At 49.7% G+C, this 12470-nt stretch overlaps 1 protein-coding gene across 1 annotated transcript; it reads right to left on the bottom strand.

The window, feature by feature from the left end:
- Positions 1-224: 224 nt before the first annotated feature.
- On the bottom strand, positions 225-2069 carry LOC146755245 (fibrous sheath-interacting protein 2-like). Its single transcript, XM_085526283.1, has 3 exons — positions 1222-2069; positions 836-961; positions 225-509 (listed from the first exon to the last, which is right to left on the bottom strand). The coding sequence occupies exons 1-3, from the start codon at positions 1291-1293 to the stop codon at positions 225-227; spliced, it is 483 nt and encodes a 160-aa protein (XP_085382409.1). The 5' UTR covers positions 1294-2069.
- Between the last annotated feature and the right edge of the window lie 10401 nt (positions 2070-12470).

Genomic DNA, 12470 nt, shown 5'->3' with positions numbered 1-12470 from the left:
GAGCTGTCCTTTCCATGCCTCAATGCCTAGACCACCAGCCCGCCCCTCACCTTTTCTGCTTTCCCCATCTCCCTCAGATCCATCAAGTAAAGCCCGTGCCCTCAGTGCCATGCTGCTGACACGTGCCTACCAATACTGGGCTTTGCCTACCTCTTCTCGCCTCTTTGCTTGCTTTTTCTCCAGCTTCAGCCTGGTCAGGTACTGCCTGTACTCGTTGAACTCCTTCAGAGTGCAGACAACCTACAGAAGAGACAATGACAGATGGCTGTAGTGTCAGGCCCCTGCCTGGCAGACTGGAAAGCCCTCCTGAGGAGACCCGTGTTGGTCAGCCCAACAGCCAAACTTACGTCGCCATCCTCGGTGACCAAGCCCCGTTTCTTCAGGTTCCGCAGGTTGTTTTTGCGGTTGTGGAACTCCCGCAGATGCGGGTCATGCAGGCTGTTGTACTCTGTGCACAGATTGCAACTGTACGGATCTCTCAGGTCAAACTGAGGAGAAGGCTGGTGGAGCTGGAAGAGATGTGTTGTAGAGTGTGAATGGGGAAGGAGAGAGCAGCAAAGAAACAGAGACACTTACAAGCTGCTCACACCCACAGGCTGGCCTCTTGCCTCTTTCCCAAACAGTCATGTCTGGGTTTTCCTAAGTCCTCCAAGAGGGAGAGCAGAGGGTTGCACCCTCCTCCAGGAACGACCCGGTCTCCACATTTCTGTGCCTGATGGGTGCCTGGCCCCAGCATCCCAACACATGGGATTGGCATCCCAACACAAGGCCTCCTTGGCATGGCGGCAACCCCAGGAAACAAGAGCCCTTTTTGACGCTTCCTTACTCCTCTCACCTTTTCCCCCAGCTTTCTCCTGGCGAAAAGGAGCTTGGTGCCGGGCTGCACAGGGATTTTAACCCCGAGTGGAAGGTCCAACAGCCAGCTACCTCCTGCTCCAACTTCCTGTCCTCTGGGTCGGAGCTAGAAAGACAAAGACACGCTTGGACACTCAGACACTCCATTCCCCTCTCCAGCCCACCTCCGCTCCCTTTGGCAGCTCCCTCCCCACTTCTGTAACCGATGCTGGGATGTGCAGAGAGGTGCGATTCCCTGCAAGCCTTCTCCAGCACCAGCATGAGGAGAAGTGTCCCTCAGCCTCTGGAGAGCATCTACAGCCCCAGAGCAGCCCTGCATACCCCAGGCTACTGCACTCAGCCCTCTCTTGATGTAGCAGCGCTCACCTTTCCGCTCTTCCCCGCTCTGCTCAGAAATTCATCTGGATTTCGGAATCCAGCACTGCAACAGCACTCCATGGCTCCTGATAGGAACTCTCTGAGAGCTGCAACCCTCCGCTACCACCTCTCGCTCCAGCAGCAGCGAACTGAGGCCACCCCAGCCGGAGTTCCAGCCTGCAGCTTTATGTCACGCTCACCCACTGTTGCATCACAATGACATGCAATGACATGCGGCAAGCCTGCAGCTGCATGGAGGCCCTTCTGGGTGCACTCGTGGTAAGCTGCTCCAGCTGGCCCTGCTTTGAGCCAAAAAGGCTTGCTGAGTCCTGAGGCCTGCTGTAGGCTTCCTTGGTTTCTATCACAGGTGATGCTGCACGTGGAACAAATACCTTCTCGGGTTGTCCCAGAGCTTGTTTTATAAGTAAATGACACTGAAACAATGTGGGAGAGCTGGCCTGTTTTTCTGTCCTAGAATCTTAGAATGGTTTGTGTTGGAAGGGACCCTTAAGATCACCTCGTTCCAACCTGCTATAGACAGGGACACCTCGCTGTAGACCAGGTTGCTCACAACACATCCAGCCTGGCCTTGAGTGCTTCCAGGGAGAGGAGGGATGCTGAGGAGGTGGAAATAGTGAACGCCTTTTTTGCTTCTGTCTTTAGTGAAAGGGCTCTCCCTCCGGAATCCCAGGCCCTGGAGGTTAATGAGAGAGTGTGGGGAATGGGAGATTTCCCTTTAGTCAGGGAAGAGGTGGTCTGTGAGTGCCTAGGAAACATTAAGGTCCATAAATCCTTGGGACCTGATGGGGTGCATCCACAGGTGCTGAGGGAGCTGCTGGAGGTCATTGCTGAGCCGCTCTCTGTAATCTATCAGAGGTCTTGGAGAACTGGGGAGGTGCCTGAAGACTGGAGGACGGCCAGTGTCACTCCTGTCTTCAAAATGGCAAGAAGGAGGACCCGGGTAATTATAGGCCAGTCAGCCTCACCTCTGTCCCAGGGAAGGTGATGGAACAGCTTGTGCTGGATGCCATCTCCAGACAACTGGGAGAAAAGGAGGTTATCAGGAGTACTCAGCATGGGTTCACCAAGGGGAGGTCGTGCTCGACCAACCTGGTGGCCTTTTATGAAGATGTCACTAGCTGGGTGGACAGGGGGAGAGCGGTAGATGTAGTCTACCTTGATTTCTGTAAGGCTTTTGATGCTGTCTCCCTTGACATCCTTATAACAAAGCTGAGGAAGTATGGGATAGATGAGTGGACGGTGAAGTGGGTCGAGAATTGGCTGACTGGCCGAGTGCAGAGGGTTGTCGTTGGTGGTGCGGAATCTGGCTGGAGGCCTGTAACTAGCGGCGTTCCCCAGGGGTCTGTGCTGGGTCCGGTCTTGTTCAACATCTTCATCAGCGACCTTGATGAGGGGATAGTGACCACCCTCAGCAAGTTTGCTGATGCCACGAAGTTGGGAGGATTGGCTGACACGCCTGAAGGCTGTGCTGCCATTCAGAGAGACCTGGACAGGCTGGAGAGCTGAGCAGTAAGAAACCAGATGAGGTTTAACAAAAGCAAGTGTAGAGTCTTGCACCTAGGGAGAAATAATTGCATGCACCAGTACAGGCTGGGGGAAGAGCTGCTGGACAGGAGCTCTGCTGAGTGGGACCTGGGCGTCCTGGTGGACGACAGATTGACCATGAGCCAGCAGTGTGCCCTAGTGGCCAAAAAGGCCAATGGCATCCTGGGGTGTATTAAAAAGAGCATGGCCAGCGGGTCGAGGGAGGTGATCCTCCTCCTCTACTCTGCCCTGGTGAGGCCTCCTCTGGAGTACTGTGTCCAGTTCTGCGCTCCCCAGTACAAAAAAGACAGGGATCTCTTGGAAAGAGTCCAGCGGAGGGCCACTAAGATGGTGAAGGGCCTGGAGCATTTCCCCTATGAGGAGAGATTTAGCGAGCTGGGTCTGTTTAGCCTTGAGAAGGGAAGGCTGAGAGGGGATTTGATCCAGGTTTATAAATACCTGAGGTGTGGGTGCCATAGTGGCGTGGCTGGTCTCTTTTCAGTAATGTGTAGGGACAGGACTAGGGGTAATGGGATGAAACTTCAGCATTGGAAGTTCTGCACGAAGATGCGGAAGAACTTCTTTACGGTGAGGGTGACGTAGCACTGGAACAGGCTGCCCAGGGAGGTGGTGGAGTCTCCTTCTGTGGAGATATTCAAGATCCGACTGGACGCCGAGCTGAATATACCAAGGCCAATTGCTATGCCAGGCACATTTATGGCATCAGTGAACAAATAATGCCTTAAAAATTGTAATAGACAGGAGCCATCTATTCTTTTAAAACTAGGTGACCAAAGAAGAACAGTCCCTCTAGAGTCAAGCTGTTAAGAACTAACAGCATCAATCAATATCACATAGATAGATTACTTCCCTGCCCTAAGACCATCTTGTGACCATTTGGTGCTCCTAATTAAGCCCTCTTGATGGCATTTTGTCTGAGCCATGTGACATTTTGTGATAGGAGTTACTGCTAGTGTTCCCTTAACCCTACACCAAAGTAGGAGGTATCCATTCTCAGGGAATCATGCAGGCTTCCTCTGTATCTGATGCTCAGAGACAGCCCCAGAACTTTTTAAATCTTAGCTTAGCTCTCATCCAATAATGTTCATCAAACAGTGCAACTTGTCCTTTGGGGATGCCTTTGTTCTGCATCAACCAGTTCCAACGGAGTCTTCTTGGCTTGTTTTAGATCAGTTTGTCAACAGATAAAGCCAGGGTCTTTGAATTACAAAGTGAAATTGCAGAATGCATGATTCTCAACCAAACAGAACGGGAGGTGGGATGCAGGGTGAATACCTGAGCCAACACCACCTGCAAGCAATCCTTCAATATCTTAGGAATCTCTAGCCATCCCAAATCCAGTGTTGTGCTTGATCTATCATCTCTGCTGAGTTTTTAGCTAGCTGATGGTGAGCATCATGGTGGTGATGGGTGAGCAGTCGGACTAGAGGGTCTTAATCAACCTTAAGGATCCTGTGATCAGAGGAATGTGAATGTGCTGTTAAAGGTCACAAGCGCTGCGCTGCAGCATGAGCATACACAGCGAAAGGCTTTCAGTAGAGCTTCAGTTCATAAATGAGGACTGGGTTATGGAAAATAGGCTCAAGAAATAAACCAGAAAACAGATCTTAACGCCAGGTTCTGTGAATGCAGCCAGCTGAATTTCACAGATCTTGAATTTCAATGACAATTTCTTGTGTTATTTTACCCTCCAGCTCCACCCTGAACATGAACATGTCAGTGACAAGCATTACTCCTCCAGGCTTGACCTGACAGTGCTTTACTTGTACTATGAGCTAATGCCAGGAAGAGCAGGAAAAGAGTTTCATCCACGTGCCTTCTCCTTCCTTAGTAAAACCAGTGTGAAACTGCAGCCACGTCAGGCTGAAGGAGACGTCTCAGATGTCCTGCCTGGATGCAGGAGGTCACGTGTCAGAGGATGTCTGGCACGTCAAGTCTCATGGCAGTGCAGTGCATGACAAACTGCAACAACACTTTCCTGTGGGCTCCTTTGGGCACGAGGCCCAGCGGGTGACACACCTCTGGCTGCAGCTCTTCAGAGCCTCCCAGCAGCCACGTGATGCCCATGGGAGAGACACAGCTGACCCGCACAGCAGATGATTTACCAGCTAGCTCTGGTTTACAGCAAGAGAAGATACAAGTGGCGATGCTGAATGGTGAAATACTGCGAGTGTGTGGCATGGGTATAAGATTGGTGAGCCTGAGGATGTTCAAAGTCAGGCTGGACAGGGCTCAGAGCACCTGATGGAGCTGCGGTGCCCCTGTTCATTGCCAGGCAGTCCAACTAGCTGACCCTTAAGGGTCTCTTCCCTATCTATGAGATACACGAAAGCTGATTCTGCAGTAACCAAGCTACCAACAGCAGTTGTTTGTCTTACAGCTTGCCAACACAGGTTTTAAAATAACAGCATTGATTACTCATTTGATAGTCACATTACAGTGCAAAGCACATGGAAACGTCCATCAGCTAATTCAGTTAATTCTGGGGGCAGACCTGCCAGTATGAAATATTATGCTAACATGACTGAGAGAAGAAAAGCAAAATTAAGACTAGCTGACAAGCCTTGGCAGGAAGTTCTGCTCTCCATCAATTTAGTCCCATTATTCAGTTCTGTTTGGAGCTTTCTCCATGTCTCTCTGGAGTTTGTTCTTTGAGAAGAAGCAATTAAGTAAGCTCTCCAATGCCAAAGTGCATACACTAGGGCTTTGTTGTTTCTCCATGGATCAACAAGGGTGACAAGCCAGCAGAATATGATGAAGAGCCTCATGCATACTCAGTGTGAAAAAAAAAAGCCAATTTTTGCTGGGAAGAAGGTGCATTTGCATTTGTGTCATCTGCAGAGGGTACTGCAGAAATGGAAAGTCTTCCACTGGAGAAAACAAACGGCTCTCATTTATTGCAATCAAGGCCCAGCGTGTGGATCTCAGAGATCAGACCTACACCCTGCAGCAAAACAGAGACCTGCGTGGGAAAGTTAAGTTTCTCTCTACATCTGTGCAAGAAAAAGCCCACCATGGAATGACAGCTAAGTAAACATCCCTGTGACTCTTCACAGGTCTCTTCTACATTTGGGATCACTGCTACAAAAAGAGCTGTTTACATCATCTCTCGTGGCCACCCTGGGAGAAGAACAGGAAGACTGGGATGCTCTTTTTCCTATCTTTCCCTTGATTTCCTCTATATCTTAGGGACGAATCACAGGACAGAACACAGAAATCAAATGGCTCTACAAAGCAGATTGGCCAGTTCAAGTCAAAACAGCCACTGAAAACACCCCAGATGCTGTCTGACAACAGCTGGACTGTCGGGGAGTCAGGTGAATGCAGTCTGCTGGCCCTGGGCAGGAAGAGGACAGCCCAGACTGTCACATACCTTTCACTGAAAGCTGATAGAGCATTTTATCCCCCTCACAGATGCACTGATAACTTGCAGCATCATCCATGGAGACGCTGTGAATTTTCAGGGTGTGTTTCTTCCCCACAGTGTGCAGTTCCTATTTTTCACTGGCCTTGAGCTCCTTCCCATCCTTCATCCACTCCACAGTAGCACCTGTGTCTGAAAGCTCAGCCTGCAGTTTGGCTTCCTCACGCAGCAAAGCAGAGATCTTTTCTACATCTTTGCTCTTCTTGGTAAATCTCACTGCAGCACCTGTCAGGAGCAAAGGCCTCGTTATTTCAATTGATATCAGGCTAACGTGGTCAATGTTTGCTGCAAGATCTCTGAAAAAGTATCACCTTCTGTTCCTGCACTCATAACTGGGTCAGTGCTGAGCAATTCAAGATATTTAATTTGTTCTTCTTGCCGGATTTACTAAGTAAAAATCAACCAAACATCTCCTTCTACTGATTAATAATGCTCTAAACATGCTTCTGCGGAGGTTTCCACCCAATGACAAACAGCTCCTCCCATCATGAATGTTTATTTGTTCTATTTTGTCATGCAAAGCTGATTGATAGAGATATTATTGGAATGATTGCTCCCGTACTTCTAAACTATTCCAGTGCAATCAGAAAGGCTGTCTGAACCTGGAGCTGAAAGTACTGCTCTATGGTGATGCAGTGGTAAACCTGGTGACTGAAGGCACTGACCAGTAGCTGTGAACTGCAGACATTCATCAGCTGGCATGGAGCAATCTGGTTCAGATACCAAGCAGCTGGGTAGATTGGCTTACCCTACACTCAGTGCTATCATGTTTAGGTCATTACCAGGACTCACGTCAGTCCATGGGATGCAATTTCAGGTATTTGGTACAGTCAGTGAATGCCTGCAGCCCCAGTTCTAATCATCAGATCACAGCAACTATGCCTTGACTGTAAGAGGAAAGGAGAAGGATCAAAGCAAATACCTCTCACTCTCATCTTGCTGCTGAAACCAACATTTTTGGCAACAAATTTCACTTCTGCTCCATCATCCTTCTTGGGGACGTTCTTTATGATTAGGCTGTGAGTAGTTTGGGTTCTCTTGATGATCCAGGTCTCGCTTTCCTGTAAGACTTTACCATTGAGGTACCAAGTGCCGCAACACGTTGTTGTAAGGTCAATAGTAAACATGGCATCCCCTCCAGGTACAGCTTCACCAGTTGTTAGGGGGGATTTCACAACCAGGACTGGTTCTGAGGAAGAACAACATGGATGTCTTAATGCTCTTTAGATGCAAGTCTGGTATCTCATTTAGAGATGGAAGATTAAATCATAGGGACATTTCTACTTCTCCCTTTGCATGAGTGCTGGAAGAAGCACTTCTATGCTTAAGATCTGTTACAGATCTTGCACATATGAGATATCAAAAGATAAGGATATTCATGTCCCTGTCACAGAAACATAACTTGTATCACTTTAGTGGTAGCTGGAGGTTGATATGAGATAGGAGAACTAGGAATAAGGGAAAGCCTTTGGTGTGTTAATGCACTACTATCCTTAAAGTCAAAGGAAGCATCTTTAGGGAACCAACACAGCTGCTCAGCTCACACTGACCCATTTCCATTGGGGTTTTTGTGCTTACCAAGGTGCACGCTCCCTGGGAATTCCAGAGACGGGCTCTGTCCATGCGCATTGACTGCAGACACTCGGAACTGATCATCAGCCTCTTCAGACAGATTGCTCACCGTGAACTCTGGGACGGGGACATGAGACTCGTGGCACCTCACCCAGGTGAAGCCAGTTAGTTTATTGGGTTCCACATGTAGCCATTGATTGGAATGGGGCAGTGCATCTTCGGAGGGGTCCATGCCAGCATCACTGAGGTTTCTGTTTTATTTTTCACCACGGGGTCAACTGGGGGCTGGGTGGGAGGTTTTCTGGGAGCTGAACAGAAATAAATACAGAAATATTAGCAGAAGGTCATGTAGGCTGGAAAAGACCTTCAAGATCAGCAGACTCAACTTTCAGCATGACCTACTGAGTCCCACCATTAACTACTGTGGTACCTGAGGACATACATGACAAGCTTATTCCTGCAGGTATTTGCATAGTGAATATATTCACCCTCTGGTTGCTTTGGAACATTTTAGAGGTTAAAATCCCATCAGACTTTTTCACTGTGTGCAGCCACTGATACAGGCAGGAGGCTGGGAATTACCTGATGGGCTCTAGTTACAGACTACTGACACAGTAAAGGATTGATTTCATTTAATTTTGGCCATCAGAAAGTTTGGTGTCTGGTTTAAGTCACCCAATTATAATTTAAGACTCCAAATATAATCATATGGAGAACAGTGCATTTAGGAGAACTCATCTCATCTTAATAAACCTGAGTGAAATCACAGAATCATAGGATCATGGGAGGGCTTGGGTTGGAAGAAACCTTCAAGATCATTAAGTGCTAGATGCCAAAGGTCCCACTAACACAGCATGAAGCCGAAAGCTAGACGCTGGAATCAGATCTCCTGACCTTACCATCAGAAATCGAGATGTCATATTTTTCTCAGAGGTGCCTGCTTGTAGGAGGGACAGCTTCCGAGCTTTTTCTGCTCCAGGAACCAGCTCGAGCTTCAGAATTTCAGGCAGCTTCACCCAAATTTCATGACAGGTCCATTATTCTTCCTATTTTCAGGAAGAAATGTTTTCCCTGTTTCTTGTAGTTTTATTTTCTCTTCCTTTCCAGCAAGCAGCTTTGTAGCTTACAAATTGTTTTCTAATCACCTCCTGGTGTGGACAAATCACACAGGTTTGACTCCATGTTTTACATAGTTAGCATTTTATATTTGTTCCAGTATGGAACTGTACAGTCATAGAATGGCCTGGGTTGAAAAGGATCTCAAAGATCACAGAATCACACAGAATCACAGAATCCTTCTGCAAAAGAAAACACAAAAGCTACAGGGACTTGGAACTACTTTGTATATCGAGATCAGAAGGAACTGAGAAGTTTTCAAGTACAAAGAACTTACTTTTCCAGATTGCCTTTTCCAGACTGCTGTTCCAGCAGTGACAACAAGCGCAGGCAGCCCGGAGGACATGGCTGACATCGATGATCGGCTGGCATGGATCAGCGAGGATGAGTTTGGGCACAGCACAGCTGGCAAGGGATGCTGGGGTGGCTGCAGCAAGACAAGAGCTCCTCCAGCCTGAAGATCTCCATCACCAGAAGAAAAAGGACAGGGTGAAAGTAAGGAAGACGCGCAGACGAGAAGAGCAGAAAGGGAGATGAGGAGGGAACTTGGTGCGGTGGCAATTCTGGGGGAGAAATTGTACTCTGATAATGTTACACTCTGAAATTCAGTGTTGCAATTTGGAGGAAGGAATTATTGGGGTGGGAATCTGGGGGGCCGTCGTAATACCAGAAGAATTTTACAGAGCAGCAGCCATGCATCAAGAGAAGGGCTTCACAGAGCAGCAGCTGTGGAGGGAGAAACAGCATGAGAACCAAGGACACCTCTAGGAAAAGAATGAGTAGCTCGGGGCTTTCAACGGGGGTTTTAGGGTTGTTATTGCAATAGCTTTCCTTCAATTAGTGTGTGTGGTTTTTAAATGCCCTCGTCTGTCTGCTATAAAAGCATGGCTTTTCGGGCAGTCGATGGACGCAGCCATATTTAACCATACTGCTGTCTGGCTGTTTGTCCTAGCGGGCTGACCTTTTGCCTTCAGGTTCGCCAACTACTGTCTCAGGAACCAGAGTTATTAGGCATTATCCAGGTTATCTTGTGCTTCTACTATGTTAATAGGTTGGATGTGAATCCAATGGGGTCTGATGTTACAAATGGTGCTGGAATCTGCGGCAATAATCATTGAACGTATTAGTAATGCTCGGTTATGATGCTATTACCTCTCTTATATCCAACTAATTTGGATTTTTCAAATATGACCACGCATCACTTGAGAGGAAGGCGCACGCTCATAGAACTGAATGGGGGAGTTGATTTCATTTTCCAAGCAGGTGTTCCACTTGGGCTCTGTATCACGCACTGGCCATGCGGATATGGAGTACAACTGGAAGAAATCCCTCAGACCCTGAATGCAGGAGAGAATGTGTGGTGGGTGAGAGAGGAAAGGTGCACTTTGAAGCAGGGGACGCCCTGCTGGCACTGCCTGCCGCATCCACCACCAACACGGTTTGCTCTTTATCCTGCTCTACAGCTGCTGCTCTAAGTCCTTCTCTTGATCCATGGCTGCTGCCATTCTTCTTGGATTACAACAGGGGGCTGGGAGGTTTTTGGCAGAGGGAGGGAAGTTGATTGGGGGTGGGAGTTTGAGGGGGTGGGATCAGAAAGGATTGTTAGGATGGGAAATGGTTGGGAATACTGTCATTTCTTGACTGTTTGCTACGTTCAATGATTACATGTCTTTGCCATATTTCTGCCTGCCTGCGGCCGTTCCTTCAGTTACAAAGCCCACCTCCCCAGGCCCCCGGGCCCACCTTCAGGGCAATGTGAAAGGGCAGCAGAAAGGGCAGTGTCCCAGATCTGCCACCACCATTGGACCCATCCCTCCCCTCCTCAGTCAGTTCTGCGTGGGAATGGAGGGATGAGAAAGGGGGATGGACGGGAATTCTGGGAGAGCTGAGTGGCTCAGCCTGGAGTGGAGGAGGCTCACTGCCATCCCAGACACAGCCATCAGTCCCCAGGTGCAGAGAGGACTGAGCCAGGCTGCACCCGGCAGCACCCAGCAGCAGGATCCCAGTCTGAGGCCTGCCTAGGTCGTGTGGCTGCGCTGCAGGCTGAGCTATGGAGAAAGCCCCACTTGGAGATTTCTTCGCTCCCTGAATGTTCCCCCCTTTCTCCATCTTGCTCTGCTCCATCCCCAGCCGCAGCCCGGCGTCCCCGACATGTTGCTGTGCTTGCAGAGCTGGACTTGGCCCTTGACCTGTACAGGCCCCTGTCCCCACCTGTCGGATATCCACCTTGCCTTCCCACCCCTCTCTCTAGATCCAGTTCATGCCCCATCTATCTCACCTCCATGTCCCACCTACGTCCTCTCTACGTCTTTTGGTCTCCCCCAAACCACCCTCACGGTGCCTTACCTCCTGGCAGGCTCAGGGAAGGAGCACCCGGTGCTCTGAGCCCACAGGCCCAGCCCTGCACAGCACTGCACACAGCACTGTCATGGCGGCGCCCGGTGCTGCCGCACAGCATCCTGGGAGTGGTAGTTCCTGCGGGGCCTGCAGCTCCCAGCAGGCCCTGCAGCTCCCAGCAGGCCCGGGCAAGGGCAGAGGGGAGCAGTGCTGTCAGCCGGGAGCTCGCCCAGAGAGCCCGATGTTCGGAGCACTTCACACCAGGAACTTTGGACTCGGCTGCTTCTGTCCACAACGTCCCTGAGCTGCTCAGGAAGCACAACTGTCTCACCCTCTGAGAGCTGGGCTGTGCAAAGGAGGCTGCAGTTGCAGGCTCAGCTCTGCCCTGTTCCAGCAATGCACTTCCTTACAACTGGAGCACTCTCACGCTTGCTTCTTGCTTCAACGGAGCAATTGCCCACCGCTTTGCACACCTCTGTGCTCGTGCAAATGGCCACCACCCCATCCCTGCACACACATACACACACACACACACACGTACCACCCCATCCTTGCACACACACACACACACATGTACCACCTCATCCTTGCACACCCTCCCACATGCGTGCACTAATGGACTCACCCATGCACACCCACATGTGTGCAACCCCAGCACTGTCCACAGCTCCGTGCATGCTCATTTGTGCATGAAGATGTGCACAGCCTTGCTCACAGCCATGTGCATACACACAAGTGGGCAAGAACACACAGTCCACTGGCGTCCCTCTGTCTGTGTCTCACCGGCTGTGTCACCAGAAGAGAATTCAACTCTCAAGAATGAAGAACTCACATCTGGCTCCAAGGAATGTAACTCTCCTGTCTCCCAGAGATCTCCACTGTCTCACCTGGTTGTGAGCGTCCCTCACAGCCAGCCAGAAAAGCAAGCAGAGGCCGAGACCAAGAAACCCCTCCCTGATGTGCAGCTCTCTGACAGTTTCTCCTTACACAGAGTGCTGGCCGCAGCCGTGTGCATTATCACACGCACTTGTATGGGCAGTTGGTGTCTAGACGTGAAGGAGACTTGCTAATTGCCCTGCTGATATATAGGGAGAGACAGAAAATTTCAAGCAGGAGGTGGAGCATGTATATAAAGGATGTACAGACCTACAGTTAAGGATGTGGATTTGCATCTGAGTCCGTGCCCGCAGACGATGCAAGCACTATGCATTGTCACCCAATGGAAATGATCAAACAGCTGCTT

This window comes from Coturnix japonica, chromosome 35 (assembly GCF_054131305.1).
Source record: "Coturnix japonica strain WE chromosome 35, WE-NBRP24, whole genome shotgun sequence".
Classification (NCBI taxonomy): Eukaryota; Metazoa; Chordata; class Aves; order Galliformes; family Phasianidae; genus Coturnix; species Coturnix japonica.
Note: the sequence above shows the minus strand (reverse complement) of the source record. Positions and strands in the feature narration are given on the sequence as shown.

Bases quoted from the DNA above. Each gene is read 5' to 3' on its own strand.
- LOC146755245 (XM_085526283.1), bottom strand. From the start codon at position 1,293: ATGGAGTGCTGTTGCAGTGCTGGATTCCGAAATCCAGATGAATTTCTG. The intron at 962-1,221 runs GTGAGCGCTGCT...TTGTCTTTCTAG, and splicing joins GAGCGGGGAAGAGCGGAAAG to CTCCGACCCAGAGGACAGGA. The intron at 510-835 runs GTGAGAGGAGTA...CATCTCTTCCAG, and splicing joins GGAGAAAGCTGGGGGAAAAG to CTCCACCAGCCTTCTCCTCA.